The sequence below is a fragment of the Lithobates pipiens genome, unplaced genomic scaffold (assembly GCF_037356315.1).
Source record: "Lithobates pipiens isolate NorthernLeopardFrog02 unplaced genomic scaffold, aLitPip1_a1.2 Scaffold_22, whole genome shotgun sequence".
In the NCBI taxonomy this organism is placed as follows: domain Eukaryota; kingdom Metazoa; phylum Chordata; class Amphibia; order Anura; family Ranidae; genus Lithobates; species Lithobates pipiens.
The window spans coordinates 344,771,195-344,790,443 of record NW_027507784.1 but is presented as its reverse complement, the minus strand read 5'-3'; the positions used below and the strand labels follow the sequence as shown (position 1 = coordinate 344,790,443).

Here is a 19,249-nt window from a genome sequence, read left to right as displayed (position 1 = left end):
ATGGTTGGAGCCACGATGTCGGAGAATTGTTTCAGTAGTTTTGTGGGGATGATGTCAATAGGTGAGGTACTGTCACGCAGTTTATTAATGATGTTTTTTGCGGTGTCCACGGTAATTGGGGAAAGTGAACATTTTGGCGGTTGCGGTATGTTGGTGCAGACATCCTCTTTATGTATTTGCTGGCTGAGGTCGGATGTTTTCTTCTGACAGATTGTTTTCCTGATGGTTTTGACTTTATCGATGAAAAAATCAGACAGTTTGTCACAGTAATCCTGGGGTTCACTTTCTGGGGGTTCTAGGCACACCGGATTCATTGATTGATTAACCAGTTTTATATGGGCAAAAGATGTGCCTGAAATCCCCCCCCCGAGATGCTCCACAACTCCAAAGCTTAGAAGAGCAACCAGGATTTATCTTTCGAAGTCTATAAGGCATGATATATGCTCGGGGGAACCAGTTTAAATTGGATCCTACGGTCCCTCAAGGAAACCAGAGATCTCAGAGGGAAATCTCACACGCCACTCCAAGCCTCCATATCTAAATCTGGTATATCTCGCATCCATCTAGCTCGAAGACCCTCTATGGGCAAAACTAGGACTACTAATAATTATGGTTGTGTTATAGGCATCACCCCGGCAGGTGACATGGGCTCACCTGAGGCATGGAGGTTATGTGGCAGCTTGGTCTTCGCCAGACCACCACACAAGGGTTGATGGACCATAACCCTAGCGGTCCTTGGGCTACATTGCAAGATGCCACCAGGTCACAGCCCTCTGGGTCACCCCATTGGGGTATAGCAGAATCAAAGGGGCTATAACTAGGAGACAGGATAGCAGTACTACGATTGGTTAGGGTTCTGTCAGAGGTTGAGGCAGGCTGGAGGCATTAATCGTCCATGTCCAGACAGAGTTCAAGTCAAGCAGCCGACAAGAACAGTCAGTATCTGGAGGTTGAGGGAAGCAGCAGGCAAAAAGTGTCGGTTTCCAGGCAAAGGTTGAAGCAGACAGCAGACAAAAATAGTCACAGTCCAGGCAGAGGTCAAGGCAGGCAGCAGGCATAACTAATCAGTGACCACACAGAGTTCAAGGCAGGCGGCAGGCAGGAATAGTCAGTGTCTAGGCAGAAGTTAGGGCAGGTGGCAGGCAAGAATAGTCAGTGTCTAGGCAGAAGTTAGGGCAGGTGGCAGGCAAGAATAGTCAGTGTCTAGGCAGAAGTTAGGGCAGGTGGCAGGCAAGAATAGTCAGTGTCTAGGCAGAAGTTAGGGCAGGTGGCAGGCAAGATTAGTTAGCGTCCAGGCAGAAATTGAGCCAGGCAGCAGACATGTATGGTCCAGGTTGAGGCAGGCAGCAGGCAAGAATAGTGGGTGTCAAGTTTCTTTTATCTCTTGGCCAATATTTTTGTTGCTGTATGTCTATTTTTCTTTTTTGGGAATATTATAGACCAATTTTGTATATGTGTACTGATACATGGACTAAATATAATTAAATATAGTTTAACATAATCTCTGAGCATAGTTGCAACCAGGTTTTTATCTTGTGGTGGGTTTATCATAAATTGTTAATCTCCAGACAGGGGTCGAGGCAGCCGGCAGACAAAAAATAGTCAATCTCAGACAGAGGCAAAATTAGTCAGTGTTCAGGTAGGGTTGGAGGTAGGTAGCAGGCAAGAATGAACAGTGTCCAGGCAGAGGTTGAGGCAGGTGACGGGCAAAAATAGTCAGTGTCCAGGCAGAGATCAAGGTAGGCAGCAGGCAAGAATAGTCACTGTCCAGGCAGAGATCAAGGTAGGCAGCAGGCAAGAATAGTCACTGTCCAGGCAGAGATCAAGGTAGGCAGCAGGCAAGAATAGTCACTGTCCAGGCAGAGATCGAGGTAGGCAGCAGGCAAGAATAGTCACTGTCCAGGCAGAGATCAAGGTAGGCAGCAGGCAATAATAGTCACTGTCCAGGCAGAGATCGAGGTAGGCAGCAGGCAAGAATAGTCACTGTCCAGGCAGAGATCCAGGTAGGCAGCAGGCAGGAATTGTCAGTGTCCAGGCAGAGATCGAGGTAGGCAGCAGGCAGGAATTGTCAGTGTCCAGGCAGAGATCGAGGTAGGCAGCAGGCAAGAATAGTCAGTGTCCAGGCAGAGATCGAGGTAGGCAGCAGGCAAGAATAGCCAGTGTCCAGGCAGAGGTTCATGCAGGTAGCAGCCAAGAATAGTAAGTGCCCAGGCAGAAGTTCGTGCAGGTAGCAGCTAAGAATAGTTGGTGTCCAGGCAGAGGTTGAGGTAGGCGGCAGGCAGGAGTAGTCAGTGTTCAGGAAGAGGTTTAGTCAGACAAGAATAGTCTGTGTCCAGGCAGGTCACAGGCAAAAATAGTCAGTGTTAAGGCAGAGGTCAAGTCAGGCAAGAATAGTCAGTGTCCAGGTAAAGGTTGAGGCAGGCAGCAGACAAAATTAGATCGTGTCCAGGCAGAGGTCAATGGTAGCCACAGGCAAGAATAGGCAGTGTCCAGGCAGAGGTTGAGGCAAGGGGCAGGCAAGAATTTTCCATGTCCAAGTCAAGGCAGGCAAGAATAGTCAGTGTCCAGGCAGAGGTCAAGGCAAGCGGCAGGCAAGCAGCCTGGCAGGCAGCAAGGAAGAATAGTGTCCTTGCAGAGGTCTAGGCAGGTGGCAGGCAAAATGAGTTAGGCAGTGTCCAGGCAGAGGTTGAGGCAGGCAAGAATAGTCAGTGTCCAGGCAGAGGTCAAGGCAAAAACCTGTTTACATTGCATACCTTATTTTGGAACCAATGATGTCATCTCTGTGCTTCTCTATGCAATGGAGACAGAATATGGCTGGTGGGAGGGGCGGCCGGCAGAGTAATGTACATAGTTTCCTGAAAACATCACAGCATCCTCCTCTCAAGAGGCCTCAGTCCTGATGCAAACAGTGGGCTGGATCTTGGGAGGAATTATGCAAACATCAAAATGCCTTGATGGGTGGAGAGTCAGTCTGGAGGGGGGTGAATGTTCCTAGGCAGGCTGTATTTGCATGTAGACCACCCTAGGTAATTCCCACATGCGACCCAATAAATGAAAGCAACTTGCGAAGTCTTTCCTGACTTATAAGTTGTGTGTAAATTTCATCTTGAGCTATTGAGGTACGTAGTTTTTAGTCTGAAAAGAGAAATTCACAATATTCATATGCAATGTTTCATATTTGTGTGTTTGTTTGTTTTTTTAGTGCTGATTGTAATAAAGAAAATTTACCCCAACCCACCACACGTTCCCTTCTTTGCGTTTCAGGAAAAGGTGGCACCTCTTCCCCCCTGAGGACTCGGATCACCTGTACCCCACCCGCATCCCCTACGAGGAGTCCAGCATTTTTAGCAGAGTTAATGTGGCGAACCCCAACCGGAGCCGCTACCCTTCATTCTGCAATGCCCACCCACATGTGGTCACCCTGCACCCAGGCCAGGTACGTCACTATGGCAACGGTATACTGCGGATTGCTGCGAGGCTGCAACATCCCTTATTGGAGCTCAGTGATGGGCTTGATGGATCTATTATAATAGTTTACAAGTTTACCTAATTATTATTCAAATTCAGGAAAATAAATTGGCAACCAGTGAGGGTGTGACTTGAAGAGGAGGTGCATATCCTCCATGTGTTTGTGTGTAGGTGTTGGGGGGGGGGGGGGGGGGGGGTTGTAGTCCAGTGTTGCCATGCATTGGGTGACTACAAGTGTGGGGATTCATTTCAAGTCCCTGATCCTGTGACATAGAGCCGCACGATTTTGGCTAAAAAGGGAATCACAATTTTTTTGCTTGGAATAAAGATCACGATTCTCGCGCTGTAACATCTTTCATATTATACAAAAAAATTGGGCTAACTTTACTGTTTCATTTTTTTTTATTTTTATTTTTTAATTCATTAAATAATTCATTTAAAAAAAAAAAAATGCGTCTGAAAGACCGCTGCACAAATAACGGCGTGACATAAAATATTACAACAACCACCATTTTATTCTCTAGGGTCTCTGCTAAAAAATAAAATAGATCATGTTTGGGTGTTAAAAATAATTTTCTAGCAGAAAATAATGATTTTTACTTGAAATCAACAAATGTCAAAGAAGGTTTGGTCTTTAAATGGTTAAACTTCCCTCATTGGAGTTCTTTCCTTTGATAAAAGAACGAGAAGATACTTTGTTTCTACTTATTTGTGTGTTGTGATTAAAGCGGGAGTCCGCCGGAACTCCGCGTTTTTTTTTTTTTTTTTTAAAGTCAGCAGCTACAAATACTGCAGCTGCTGACTTTTAAAATAGTGACACTTACCTGTCCAGCGCGCCCGCGATGTCGGCACCCGAAGCCGATCTCTAGATCGACACTCGAGTGCTGCCGCCGCCATCTTGGGTATGGGAATCAGGAAATGGAGCCTTTCGGCTTCATTTCCCGGTTCCCTACTGCGCATGCGCGAGCCGCGCTGCGCAATGAGGACGGTCCCCGCTGCCTCTGGGATCTGTGTGTTTCCCAGCAGGCAGCGGGGCACTTGCGGAAGGGGGCGGGCACTTGCGGAAAGGGGCGTAATGTACGCCCCTTTCCGCAGAGAGCTATCCCGGAAGTGGGTGCAGTTACCTGGATTATCCAGGTAACTGCACCCCCCTCCCCCCTGAAAGGTGCCAATCGTGGCGCCGGAGGGGGGGAGGGTTCCGATGAGCGGAGGTCCATTTTAGGGTGGACCTCCGCTTTAAACTTGGCAGGCTGCCCGGATTTTTTCTTTTTTTTTTCTTTCCCAGCTGTGAGAACTCTCTGCACTTGTTAGAAAGAATCGTGACATGCTGGGGAAGAAAAAATGATCGTGATTTCGAATTCTTAGCGATTAATCACGCAGACATCATGCATTTTGGCGCACATGAAAATCCATGTCTTAGATACCTGGGGGTGCCATTAAGAATTCGTTCTGAATCATTAAGCATTAGTGCGTCTGCTAAAGGTGCAGCTCGTTTCTGTGCGTGACGGAAAGAGCACACGCAATTTTGCCCGCACTCCCAGCATGCAAAGTGTGAACCTGACCTAACATTACTCATTCACACTTGTGTCGCTTTGGAGTGCAACTTTGGATGGGTGCAACTTGGATGTGATTTGCTGTTCCTCTGCAAAGTCGGATCCACTGTTGCATATAGAACATTCAGGCACGACTTTCATGCAACTTTTGGGAGGTTAACATTGAAGTCTATGGGACCCCCAAGTTGCATGAACTACTTGTAAGTCGCTGCGACTTTAAGGCCCATTTCGCAATGGGTAGATCCGCTCTGCGGACTCCGCTAGCTCAGTGAGGAGAACGCTCCGCTGATCCCGCACTGAGCCAGCGGATTACAGGTCGGTATCCGCTCACTGTGCAGGGACGTACCTGTCAGAGCCCCGCTCTCCTCTATGGAAAGATCGGATGAAAACGGACCGCCTGTACATTTTCATTCAATTCGATCCTTATCATGCGACTTTGTTGTCCAATGTCCTGGGATAAGTCGCACAAATTTGAATGGGGGTGTAGCACATAATCCCGGAGGAAGCAGACTAACTGCCTCCATGATAATAAAGGGCGTCCAACCCGCTACTAGCAAGGTGGACCTAATAAATGGGATCCAACCTGCTACTAGCAAAGTGGACCTTATAAAGGAGGTCCAACCCCCTACTAGCAAGGTGGACCTAATGAAGGGCATCCAACACATTACTAGAAAGGGGGACCTAATAAAGGGGGTACAGCCCACTACTAGCAAGGTGGGCCTAATAAAGGGGGTCCAACCCACTACTAGCAAGGTGGACCTAATGAAGGGGGTCCAATCCGCTACTAGCAAGGTGGACCTAATAAAGGGGGTCCAACCCGCTACTAGCAAGGTGGACCTAATAAAGGGCATCCAACCCACTATTAGAAAGGAGGTCCAACCCGCTACTAGCAAGGTGGACCTAATAAAGGGGGTCCAACCCTCTACTAGCAAGGTGGACCTAGTAAAGATCATCCAACCCGCTACTAGAAAGGGGGACCTAATAAAGGGGGTCCAGCCCGCTACTAGCAAGGTGGACCTAATAAAGGGGGTCCAACCCGCTACTAGCAAGGTGGACCTAATAAAGGGCATCCAACCCACTATTAGAAAGGGGGTCCAACCCGCTACTAGCAAGGTGGACCTAATAAAGGGTGTCCAACCCTCCACTAGCAAGGTGGACCTAGTAAAGAGCGTCCAACCCGCTACTAGAAAGGGGGACCTAATAAAGGGGGTCCAGCCCGCTACTAGCAAGGTGGACCTAATAAAGGGCATCCAACCCACTATTAGAAAGGGGGTCCAACCCGCTACTAGCAAGGTGCACCTAATAAAGGGCGTCCAACCCGCTACTAGAAAGGGGGACCTAATAAAGGGGGTCCAGCCCGCTACTAGCAAAGTGGACCTAATAAAGGGGGTCCAACCCGCTACTAGAAAGGGGGACCTAATAAAGGACATCCAGCCTGCTACTAGCAAGGTGGACCTAATAAAGGGGGTCCAACCCTCTACTAGCAAGGTATACCTAATAAAGGGCATCCAACTACACTATTAGAAAGGGGGTCCAACCCGCTACTAGCAAGGTGGACCTAATAAAGGGCATCCAACCTACTATTAGAAAGGGGGTCAAACCCGCTACTAGCAAGGTGGACCTAATAAAGGGCGTCCAACCCGCTACTAGAAAGGTGGACCTAATAAAGGGGGTCCAGCCCGCTACTAGCAAGGTGGACCTAATAAAGGGCATCCAACCCACTATTAGAAAGGAGGTCCAACCCGCTACTAGCAAGGTGGACCTAATAAAGGGGGTCCAACCCTCTACTAGCAAGGTGGACCTAGTAAAGATCATCCAACCCGCTACTAGAAAGGGGGACCTAATAAAGGGGGTCCAGCCCGCTACTAGCAAGGTGGACCTAATAAAGGGGGTCCAACCCGCTACTAGCAAGGTGGACCTAATAAAGGGCATCCAACCCACTATTAGAAAGGGGGTCCAACCCGCTACTAGCAAGGTGGACCTAATAAAGGGTGTCCAACCCTCCACTAGCAAGGTGGACCTAGTAAAGAGCGTCCAACCCGCTACTAGAAAGGGGGACCTAATAAAGAGGGTCCAGCCCGCTACTAGCAAGGTGGACCTAATAAAGGGGGTCCAACCCGCTACAATCAAGGTGGACCTAATAAAGGGGGTCCAACCCGCTACAATCAAGGTGGACCTAATAAAAGGGGGTCCAACCCACTACTAGCTAGGGTGACCTAATAAGGTAGCCGGCGAGTGTATTTGCGCTGACCAGTACTGATCCACCAGTGACAGCCAACAATTTTCTCTTGTTAACGTCTTCCGCAAAATACTGCGCATTCCCAGAAGTTCAGCTGATTGCGACGCGCAGCGATTGGTGCATAAAATACCCAAATCTTACAAAAGTGGGAGGCGTCTGTGATTCTACGAATCGCCATATATGTCCGATGTATCTGTTTCTGAGCACTTGATCTTCCATGTCAGGAGAGCACCGCCCTTCCGTCGTCTCTTCTCGCGCCGCAATCGTAGCGAACGATCAGATTTATCATGTGGAGTTTTGGATCCCGTCATTGGGTGGCTTTTATTTGGGAGCGGCGCCTGGCGGGCGTGCGGGTGGCAGATGGAGGCACTCCGCTCAGACTGATCGCTGAAGCTCCGCACCTGTCAATTACCGTGAAAACTTCTCATGCACGCGGCAGCCAGAAACGTTCGCAGGAAATCGATCCTGATGCATTGTATAAGAGTTGTGTGTGATTATTCCCTCATGGTTGTGATAGACACAGACGGAGCGCCACCTGCTGGTCACGCCGCACATTCGCACTGCCTGATTCCAAAGAGAAGACGCTGACGGGCGATTCTGAGATGGAAGTCCGGGAAGGTGGGAGTGGGGGGAAGACACAGGGTGACATTTGTCACCAGGAAAGACTTTCTGCCAAGAAGAGAGACATTGACACAATGATATCGCCGGCTCAGACGATATCGCAATGCGTCGGAGACGGTACAAAGCACCTCGCTTCAAAAGACGTGCTGCACCCTCTATAGAGGGATTGGACAAAGGCAGGCGGGCCTGGAAATATTCTCAGAAAATCACTAATAGCGAGACGGGAACACCTTGAGGTCAACAAAAGTCCAAAAAGAAGTAGAAATGCGTAGCTGGAGTCCGAAAATAAAACTTGCCATCTCTACCACAAAGCAGAAGCCCCCCCCCCAGAGAAATCCAAATGGAATAGACAAAAAATGAGCACCAGCCAGTCATTTTAGGAGCCCGTAATTGTTGAGAATATTTAAACAATGGAAAGGTAAGAGGTAACCAACGCATTTCAGGGTCAAAAAAAGACATGGCCAGGAAGCTTCTGCTGGAAAAAAAAAAGTGATATCGACAAAAATTGGCCGCAGCCGGTCATTTTAGGAGTTCATAATCATTTATTGTGCAAAAATCCTACCAAGCGGTGTAGAACGAGCGGCGCTGCCATTGCTATTGCCAAGAAAATTCAGACAGCAGGAAGGTAAAAGGTAACCAATGCGTTTCAGGGGCCGAACCTAATTCACCTTCATCAGGGCTTGAAAAAGAGCTGAACGGACTTAATATAAGAATCTATATTTATATTTAAAAAGGGCTTCAGAAGAGCGAATAGCAGAGGAAAGGCCTTGAAAGTCATTAATGACATCCATACAGCTGCACGATTTCTTTCCAGTAAGGGTCAATGGTGGCTTTCGAGGTCATTCCCTCCAGTATAGAAGTATTCTCGGGTATATCCTCTGCTATTCACTATTCTAAAGTGTTTGTAAATAGAGTCCTATAGGAAATCAGTTCAACCCTTTCCCAAGCCCTGATAAAGGGGGATTCATTTTGGCGCCCGAAACGTGTTGGATTTTTTTTTTTACTTCCTGTGGCCTGAATTTTATCAGCAACAGATGATTATGGACTTTTAAAATGACCGGCTGGTGCTCATTTTTGTCAACTTATCATTGGAAGACCAGTAAATCTTTATCGTTCTCAGCAAATGTAAGACAGGCAGGCAACATGTTTCATGGGCTCACCAGTCCCCCTTCATCAGGGCTTATAGAAGTAGGTGAGATTTGAACAACAAAAAAAAAAACGGGACCAATTAAGGCTTTATCAGGTTGCCAGGCTAACATCCTTACTTGCCCTAAGGAACCCCATTGTGGCCCCCTTTTTTCTAGATCTGCTCTGTCGTGCTCTGCCTACCGTCTCCACCCTGATGAAGGGGGTCTATTGACGTGTGCTGGAAGGAACCATTTCAGCACACATCATTAGTGACTTTCAAGTCTTTTTTCCTCCCTGGTATAGAACACTATTCTGGAGTTTTTGTAAAAAAAAAAGTCCTATAGGAAGTCCGTTCCTCTCTTTTTCAAGCCCTGATGAAGGCGGATTGTAAATGATCCCCGAAACCTGTAAGATAACTTTTTTTTTTTTTTTTTTTTAATCTTTCTGTTGTATAAAATGTATCATCTATAAATGTTTATGGACTGTTAAGACAACTGGATAGCACTGATTTTTGTTGAATGCTTGAAGTCACTGAAAGCCCAGTAAGTATTTATTGGTCGCAGCAAATCTCAAATAGCCAATACGCTTCATTGGCTCACTAGTCCCCCTTCATCAGGGTTTATAAAAATAGATGAGATTTGAAAAAAATCAACACCGATTACATTTTTATTTTTAGGTCACTAGACTAGCAGCCTTTTTTGCACAGCAATCCTTTAAAGAAGCCCCCACAGTGGTCCCACTAAAAGCCCTGATGAAGGGGGGTCTATTGATGTGCGCTGGAGAAGACCATGCCAACTGCACGATTTTTACAGGACACATCAATGGTGACTTTCAAGTCTTTTTTTTTTTTTTTTTCCCCTGGTATCGAACACTATTCTGGATTTTTTGTAAATGAAGAGTCCTATAGGAAGTCCCTTCAGCTCTTTTCCAAGCCCTGATGAAGGGGGGTCGATTTTTGGCTCCCGAAATAGGTTGAATATTTTTTTAAGTTCCTGTAGTCTGAACTTTATCCGCAATTAACAATAATGGACTCCTGAGGTGATCACTCATTTTTGTAAATTTCTCGAGGTCATCAAAAGACCATTTAGAGTTTATTGGTCACAGCAAATAAAAAAAAAAAAAATAGCCAACACATTTCATGGACTCGTAGTTCCCCCTTCATCAGGGCTTATAAAGATAGATGAGATTGGGAAAAAAATAGGATCTAGTAAGCTTATTCAGGTTGTTGGCCTTATATACTAAGGAACCCCACTGTGGTCCGTTTTTGTTTTGTTTTCTTTTTTTTTAACACCCTCCTCTATCATTATAAGCTCTGATGAAGGGAGAATAACTAACTAGTCTCCGAAACACGTTGGTGTTATTTGCTGTGACAAAAGAAAACCTTATAAATACAGTGGAACCTTGGATTACGAGCATAATCCAAGGCTTGTAATCCAAAGCACTCGCATATCAAAGCGAGTTTCCCCATAGAAGTCAATGGAAGTGAAGATAATTCGTTCCCGCAGACTTCTATTGCATGCAATACCGCATGTGACCAGAGGAGGAGGGGCGCCGGAGAACCTCGGAAAAACTCGGGGACAGTTCGGCTGAACTTGGAAACCCTCGGAAAGGCTCGGGAACGCAGTATTTCCGAGTGATTCCGAGTATTTCCGAACAGCTCCGAACCATTCCGAGTGTCACCGGCGCCCCCCCCCCCCCCGCGCACCTCTGGCCAAACTTTCCTGCAGGAGGACAATGCTGCTTGACCAATCTTGGCTTGGATTTTTTTTGCCTCCTTACCCATAATTCCCCATTACAGAAGGCATGGAGCTGTGATGTCGGCTATGGAAATATAAACCCACCAGGGCTGGGATGTTGGCTATGGAACTTTAAACCCACCAGGGCAACCTCCTCCTCATCACCCATAATTCCCCATTACAGGAGACATGGAGCTGTGATGTTGGCTATGGAACTTTAAACCCACCAGGGCAACCTCCTCCTCATCACCCATAATTCCCCATTACAGGAGACATGGAGCTGTGATGTCGGCTATGGAAATATAAAGCCACCAGGGCAACCTCCTCCTCATTACCCATAATTCCCCATTACAGGAGACATGGAGCTGTGATGTCGGCTATGGAAATATAAAGCCACCAGGGCAACCTCCTCCTCATTACCCATAATTCCCCATTACAGGAGACATGGAGCTGTGATGTCGGCTATGGAAATATAAAGCCACCAGGGCAACCTCCTCCTCATCACCCATAATTCCTCATTACAGGAGACATGGAGCTGTGATGTCGGCTATGGAAATATAAACCCACTAGGGCAACCTCCTCCACATCACCCATAATTCCCCATTACAGGAGACATGGAGCTGGGATGTTGGCTATGGAACTTTAAACCCACCAGGGCAACCTCCTCCTCATTACCCATAATTCCCCATTACAGGAGACATGGAGCTGTGATGTCGGCTATGGAAATATAAAGCCACCAGGGCAACCTCCTCCTCATCACCCATAATTCCCCATTACAGGAGACATGGAGCTGGGATGTTGGCTATGGAAATATAAAGCCACCAGGGCAACCTCCTCCTCATTACCCATAATTCCTCATTACAGGAGACATGGAGCTGGGATGTTGGCTATGGAAATATAAAGCCACCAGGGCAACCTCCTCCTCATCACCCATAATTCCCCATTACAGGAGACATGGAGCTGTGATGTTGGCTATGGAAATATAAAGCCACCAGGGCAACCTCCTCCTCATTACCCATAATTCCTCATTACAGGAGACATGGAGCTGTGATGTCGGCTATGGAAATATAAACCCACTAGGGCAACCTCCTCCTCATTACCCATAATTCCTCATTACAGGAGACATGGAGCTGTGATGTCGGCTATGGAAATATAAACCCACTAGGGCAACCTCCTCCTCATCACCCATAATTCCCCATTACAGGAGACATGGAGCTGTGATGTTGGCTATGGAACTTTAAACCCACCAGGGCAACCTCCTCCACATTTCCCATAATCCTCTGCTAAGGTGAGCATGGAACCGGTCTGGCCTACTTTCGGAGTTCAGACTCTCGCGTTGGAATTAGTCTGACTTTTTCCTTCAGGAACATTAGACTCTGATGGCCTCAGAAGTTTTATAAACCTTTTTGTACCTGAATAAAACCCTCTAAAGATCAGTTCATTAGTGTAATTTGTATCTAAGAACAGATAAAGTGCCTCCATCCCATAATAACTGACACTAATGACCTTATTTATAAGGCTTTCCGATGGCGGAGCTGTCTCCCACATTTGACGGGATACTAATCCGCCCGGCAAGATGACAGCCGGAGCGCGGGATTTCGGATCTGCCGGGTTAAAATGAGTGTTTTGAAGGCCGTATTATAAATAGCATGAAAGCTCTTTTTGTGGAGGAAAATTAGAGGGTTTATTATAGAGAGCTTTACTTTTTTTTTTTTTTTAGTATTTCAATCAACGTGTTTTCATTTTCATCAAGCCTATGCAGGAGCAGAGCAGACAAAGCCCCCTCTTTACATTACATTTTGTTTTTTATGGTCAGACCTGCTCATCTGTCACATAAGAGAAGGGACCATATAAAGGGTTAAAGGTCCAGCTTGCATGTCCTGTTCTAAGCGGATGCCCCCATAACCCTATCACTAAGCCTAATCGTTTAAACTTCAATCCCTAAACCAATTCACAGCCACCAATCAAGCCTCAAACTCTATACCTCAGCCTATCCCCAACCAACAACCTAACCCCTAACTCTATCTCCAAACCAATTCCCAGCCATAAATCAAGCCTAAAACTTTACACCTCAGCCTAACCTCAACCATTGACCTGACCTCTAACATTATCCCTATACCTAAGCCCTACCATCAATCAAACCTCAAATTCCACACCTCAGCTTAACCCCAGCCATCGACGGAACACCGTTCTCTATTTCTAAACCTAATCCCAACCATCAATCAAACCTCAACCTCTATACCTCAGCCTAACCCCAGCTATCAAAACAAACACATGACTCCTTCCCTAAACCTAAGCCCAACAAACAATTGCACCTCAAACTTTATACCTCAGCCTAACCCCAGCTATCAAAACAAACACATGACTCCTTCCCTAAACCTAAGCCCAACAAACAATTGCACCTCAACCTCTATACCTCAGCCTAACCCCAGCTATCAAAACAAACACATGACTCCTTCCCTAAACCTAAGCCCAACAAACAATTGCACCTCAAACTTTATACCTCAGCCTAACCCCAGCTATCAAAACAAACACATGACTCCTTCCCTAAACCTAAGCCCAACAAACAATTGCACCTCAACCTCTATACCTCAGCCTAACCCCAGCTATCAAAACAAACACATGACTCCTTCCCTAAACCTAAGCCCAACAAACAATTGCACATCAAACTCTATATCTCAGCCTAACCCCAGCTATCAAAACAAACACATGACTCCTTCCCTAAACCTAAGCCCAACAAACCATTGCACCTCAAACTCTATACCTCAGCCTAACCCCAGCTATCAAAACAAACACATAACTCTTTCCCTAAACCTAAGCCCAACAAACAATTGCACCTCAAACTATACCTCAGCCTAACCCCAGCTATCAAAACAAACACATGGCTCCTTCCCTAAACCTAATCCCAACAAACAATTGCACATCAAACTCTATACCTCAGCCTAACCCCAGCTATCAAAACAAACACATGACTCCTTCCCTAAACCTAAGCCCAACAAACAATTGCACCTCAAAATCTATACCTCAGCCTAACCCCAACCAACAACCTAATTCCAACCATGAATCAAGGTTTAGGATTCCTCTGGCTAGATTGCTGGGATTAGTAGTTCCACAGCAGGCTTGCAGGGTACAGGTTTGCAAGTGCTTAGGCTACCTCTGATGCTCAATGCATTGCTTGGATCAGTATATTGGAAGCGGTAATTACATTCCCCCCCCCCCCCCCCCCCCAATACATAGATGGCTTAGGTATCATTCTCCCAATGGGATATGTCTGGTCATCCTTCAGATATCGTTATACCTAATTTCTGTAACCGGAGAGAATTGGCCTTGTAAGTGTGTCAGGCAGGCGCTTCGCTTTCATTTGATGGTAATAAAAGTAAAGTGCTTTCTGTTCCCACCACCTGGGAAGCGGCGGAATTTGCGATGAGATGGCGCTGGCATGCAGTGCTTTCCTTACAACCAGTCACATAATCCAATCTCTCTCGGGCCTCCTGAGAAAATTGGGAGGACTGCTGAGATACTAACGGCATCCATTTGCTGTTAAACACAATGAAATGTAACACATAAATCTAAGCTAATTTATGGTGACTTCCTCTGCCGGATCAACCTCATCCATGCCGGGCAAACTAATGGCGCATCTGGTGGTCAGACATCTAAAGGGTCCATTAACCTAAAGGAACCTGGTGTTTTACGATGCACTGCTTGTGATAGCCATGGTACTGAAACGATGGAGGAGTTCAGTTTTAGGTCTATGAAGGGCTTCTGAACTTGAACATGACCAAAGTAATACGGACCTTACTTACCGGGCCAATTCTATTCAAGGGTCTTTAGCTAACAAGAAGACCTAGACCAGTGATGGCGAACCTTGGCACCCCAGATGTTTTGGAACTACATTTTCCATGATGCTCATGCGCACTCTGCAGTGTAGTTGAGCATCAAGTAAAATGTAATTCTAAAACATCTGGGGTGCCAAGGTTGGCCATCATTGACCTGGACCTATGGGAGGTGGTTAATGTCAAATGAGGGTGATCAGCAGCTGAAAGTCGGTGTGTTCGTTAGCCTGCTGCTTTGTCTCTCATGGGTGCAGCTGGAGCAATTCTACATTCTGGGCTTTAAGGTCCTTGATGTGAAATGTTGGGTTTAACCAAATTGTTTCTATGGTTTCCAGAGATTAAAAAATTGCATTTAAGGAGAAAGCAATGGCAAACGCTGCAGGTTTTGGAAACCCATAGAAAGAACAATCCCAACTCGCAGATCTTGATTTTGCAGCTGACATTGTGCCACTATCGGAAACAAAACCTGGTCTGCATCTGACAAAGAGTTTAGAGAAGGAAGCAGAAAAGGTTGCCCTGCTCATAAACATGTGCTAATCTCTAACCCCAACCCATCCTTCATGCTAATCTCTAACATCAACCTAACTTCTAATTCTATGCCTCAGCCTAACCCCAACCATCAGCCTAATCCATAGCTCTATCCCTAAACCTAATCTTAACCATCATTTAAACCTCAAGTGCTATACCTCAGGCTAACCCTTTGCAACCATCACTCAAAAAACTCTATACATCAGCCTAACCCCAACCATCAACCTAGCCCCTAAATCTATCCCTAAACCTAATCCCAACCATCAATTAAACCTCCAACTCTGTACCTCAGCCTAACCCCAACCATCAACCTGACTTTATCCCTAAACCTAATCCCAACCATCAATCAAGCCTCAAACGTTGTACCTCAGCCTAACCCCAACCATCAACCTAACTTTATCCCTAAACCTAATCCCAACCGTCAATTAAACCTCCAACTCCGTACCTCAGCCTAACCCCAACCATCAACCTAACTTTATCCCTAAACCTAATCCCAACCATCAATCAAGCCTCAAACGTTGTACCTCAGCCTAACCCCAACCATCAACCTAACCTCTAACTCAATCGCAGAGCCTAATTCCTAATCCCAACCAACAGCCTAACCTTGATCTCTACAGAGGTAAACCAGCAGACAAACTTGTAATAATGCTTTAAGACCAGATCACTGAGGAAGTTGAACTCTACCTACCTCAGAAGTGTTAAAACTCAATGAGATAGGGGTACAGAGAAAGATGTCCACAAGATACCCCTAATCCTATTCCTAAACCTTATCCCAGCCATCAATCATGCCTCAAACTTTATACCTCAGCCTAATCCAAACCATCACCTTAACCCCTAACTCTATCCTTAAACCTAAGCCCAAACTCTATACCTCAGCCTAACCCCAACCATCAACCTAACTTTATCCCTAAACCTAATCCCAACCATTGATCAAGCCTCAAACTCTATGCCCCATCCTAACCCCAAACATCCACCTAACCCCCTAACTCTATACCTAAACCGCAATCCAACTATCAACCAAACCTCAAACTCTATAACTCAGCCTAACCCAAATATCAACCTAACTTCTATCCCACAGCCTAAGGCTCCATGCACACTGGAGCTGATAAACTGCAGTTTATTGGAGTTTGGGCGTTTTTTGTAAAAGCCCATAAACTCCACTCTATATTAGCCTATGTGTCCATGCACACATGGACGTTTTTCAGCTTTAATGAGCAGTGGAGTTTATGGGCTTTTTTCTGAACGCCAGAAATTTGCGTTCAAAGTGCCGTTTTTCACCGCCAAAAAATGACAAACGCTGATAAACGCTTATAAACGCTCATAAACGCGCGTTAATTAGTGTTCGGCATTCTATTTCTTCAATGCATTGTGGGAGTTTGGAATGTACTGTGGGATTTTTGGAGTGTCCTCTGTGTATTTTTATTGAAAACGCCCATAAACGCTAATAAACGCTCATAAACGCTAGTACAAAACGCTGTTAAAAGCAAGTTTTTCAACCAGCGTTTTCTGCCAGCAATCTGGCGTCCAGAAAAAGCTTTTTTGAGCTTCAGTGTGCATGGAGCCTAATCCCAACCAACAGCCTAACCTCTATCTCTTCAGAGGTAAACCAACAGACAAACTTGGAATAATACTTGAAGGCCAGATCACTGAGGAAGTTGAATACTTTACCTACCTCAGAAGTGTTAAATCTCAATGAGATGGCGGTATGGAGAAAGATGTCAACAAGATATTGTCACCAATCAGAGGCTATGGCTGGCTGAACGTATTTTGCACCTTGGCTACAGCTGATTAAAAGCACTTGCTGCCCAATGCGCCAAACCTCAACCTGACCCCAACCATCAACCTAACCCCTAACTCTATCCCTCAGGTTTACCCCAACCTTCAACCTAACCCCTAACTCGATCCCACGGCATAATCCAAACCATTACCCTAACCGCCAGCTCTATTGCCCACAGCCTAATCCCTAACCCCAACCATCAATGTATCTCCTAACTCTATTTCACAGTCTAATGTCTAACCTAAACCATCAACCTAACTCCTAACCTTGTTCATTGAATTAATCTCTAACCCCCAACAAGCAACCTAATCTCTAAATCAATCCCTCCGCTTAACCCCAACCATCAACCCAAACCCTGACTCTGTCCAACTGCCTAATCCTTAATACCACCCCTCAACCTAACTTCCAACTCTAATCCCCAGCCTAACCCCAACCATCAACCCAAAACCTGACTCTGTCCAACAGCCTAATCCTTAACACCACCCCTCAACCTAACTTCCAACTCTAACCCCCAGCCTAACCCCAACCATCAACCCAACCCCTTACTTTACTGCACAGCCTAATCCATAACTGTAACCATCATTTTAGCCCCTAACTCTATTCCACAGCCTAATTTTTCACCCCAGCTACTAACCCAACCATACTCTATTGCTTGGCCCAATGCCAACAATCAACCTAATGCCTAATCCCTAACCCCAACTAATAAACTATCCTCTAAGCTATTTCTTAAACTGGGGCACATTGCTCCTCTTGCACCTTCCGTTCGTGTTGCTTTAGTCTGAAATGGTTGGTGGGGAAGTTGGAGTGTCCAACCGCAAGAGATTCCCTCAGGCACCTTAGTCTGGAGTAGGGTGTGGGAGTTGCCCTATTTAAAGTAAGAAACCTCAGCCTACTTGGTACCACATCCAATACCCCAAGTTTTAGTCCAGTCAAGCAGTGAGATTGTCATCCGATGGCACCTTCTGCAGGATTCTGGTTGAAATAGCAAGGAGCAGAATATATACTGTGTATAGAGAAAACAGTTGAAAAAGGCGACTGTCCGGCTATTTTTGCCCCCCCAGTGGGATGACGACCACATACTGTTAGCGCAATAACAAATGTTAGCTCTGCCTGCAGTAAAGGATCCATTGTCAGATATCTCGAGTTCCTTCAGATGTCAGAACGTTTATGTCTATCTGTGTGTTATTCATAGGAAGCTCAGTTATGAAAAGAAACCTGTACATTAGGTTTTCCTAAAGCATTATGAGATGCAATTTTCCCTGCTGGTCCTGCGGCCTCTTCAGAGCTCAGAACTTTGTATTTTATTTTTTTTCCGCTCTGTAATTTCTGGAGGTCTCTTTTTTTATTTTAGGGAAATGTAACTTTTCCGCCTCATTAGCGGCTTGGTGAAATCAGGTTGTATTGTAACGGCTCAATTCTCTAACAGGATTAGCGGGGTGGTAAAAGGTGGGGGAATATTGTGTTCTCTCTGGATCGGCATTCTAAAGATCGGTATATTCCTGGCTATATTCCCCTCTGTGAGACGGAGCTGGCTGTGTTATAGAGCTTTGCGGAATATGACGTCAGTCTTCAAGTATAAGAAGCTTGTATGTTTGGTACATAGTACTTTTCCCTCCGTGAATTTAGCCAGAGGATTCGTTTTGGCACACAGATGCTTTTATTTGCAATACATTGTGAATGATTGGATTTTCATTCTGTATTTGATTCAGCACTGGGGCTTAAAGAAACCGTGATCTTTCCATACAGCAAAAATGATACTCCAAGAATGTAATGCTTACTGTCGCCTTAAAGCGGAGGGCCGGTTATAAAAAAAAAAAAAAAAAAGTCAGCAGCTGCAAACACTGCAGCTGCTGACTTAATAAACACACTCACCTGTCCAGGGCGCCCGCGATGTCGGCCGCCCGAGGCCGACCCGTCCCTCGGGTCCCGGCGCCGCCATCCCTTGTAAGGGAAACAGGCAGCGGAGCCTTATGGCTTCACTGCCCGTTTCCTACTGCGCATGCGCGAGTCCCGCAGCGCTTTCTGAATGGGACGCGCTGTGTTCTGGAACACACAGTTCCCAGAACACAGCGCGACTCATTACCCAGAAGACGCCGCGACGAAGACAGAAGATCTCCGAGGAAGAGGAAGATTAGGATAAAGTGCCTAGCAACAGGCATTTCTGGTAAGTAAAAAAAAAAATTTTTTTTCATTTTTTTTTTTTTCGATTTTTTGTAATTTTTTAAAAATTTTTTGTTTTTCAGGGTGGCCCTCCCCTTTAATATTTACCCAACTCTATCCCTCAGCCTAATCCCTTACCATATTCTTTAATCTAATCTTTAACCGCAATCCTCAATCTAATCATGAAATCTGGGATGGGCCATCGG

The 19,249-nt window shown here is 45.9% G+C and overlaps 1 protein-coding gene across 1 annotated transcript in view; it reads left to right on the top strand.

The window, feature by feature from the left end:
• HSPBAP1 (HSPB1 associated protein 1) overlaps nucleotides 1-19,249 on the top strand; it is a 156,905-nt gene that overhangs the window by 90,908 nt on the left and 46,748 nt on the right. Inside the window, exon 5 of the mRNA XM_077449727.1 lies at nucleotides 3,265-3,436. Coding sequence (XP_077305853.1) covers nucleotides 3,265-3,436 — 172 coding nt within the window. The remainder of the gene's footprint in view (nucleotides 1-3,264; nucleotides 3,437-19,249) is intronic.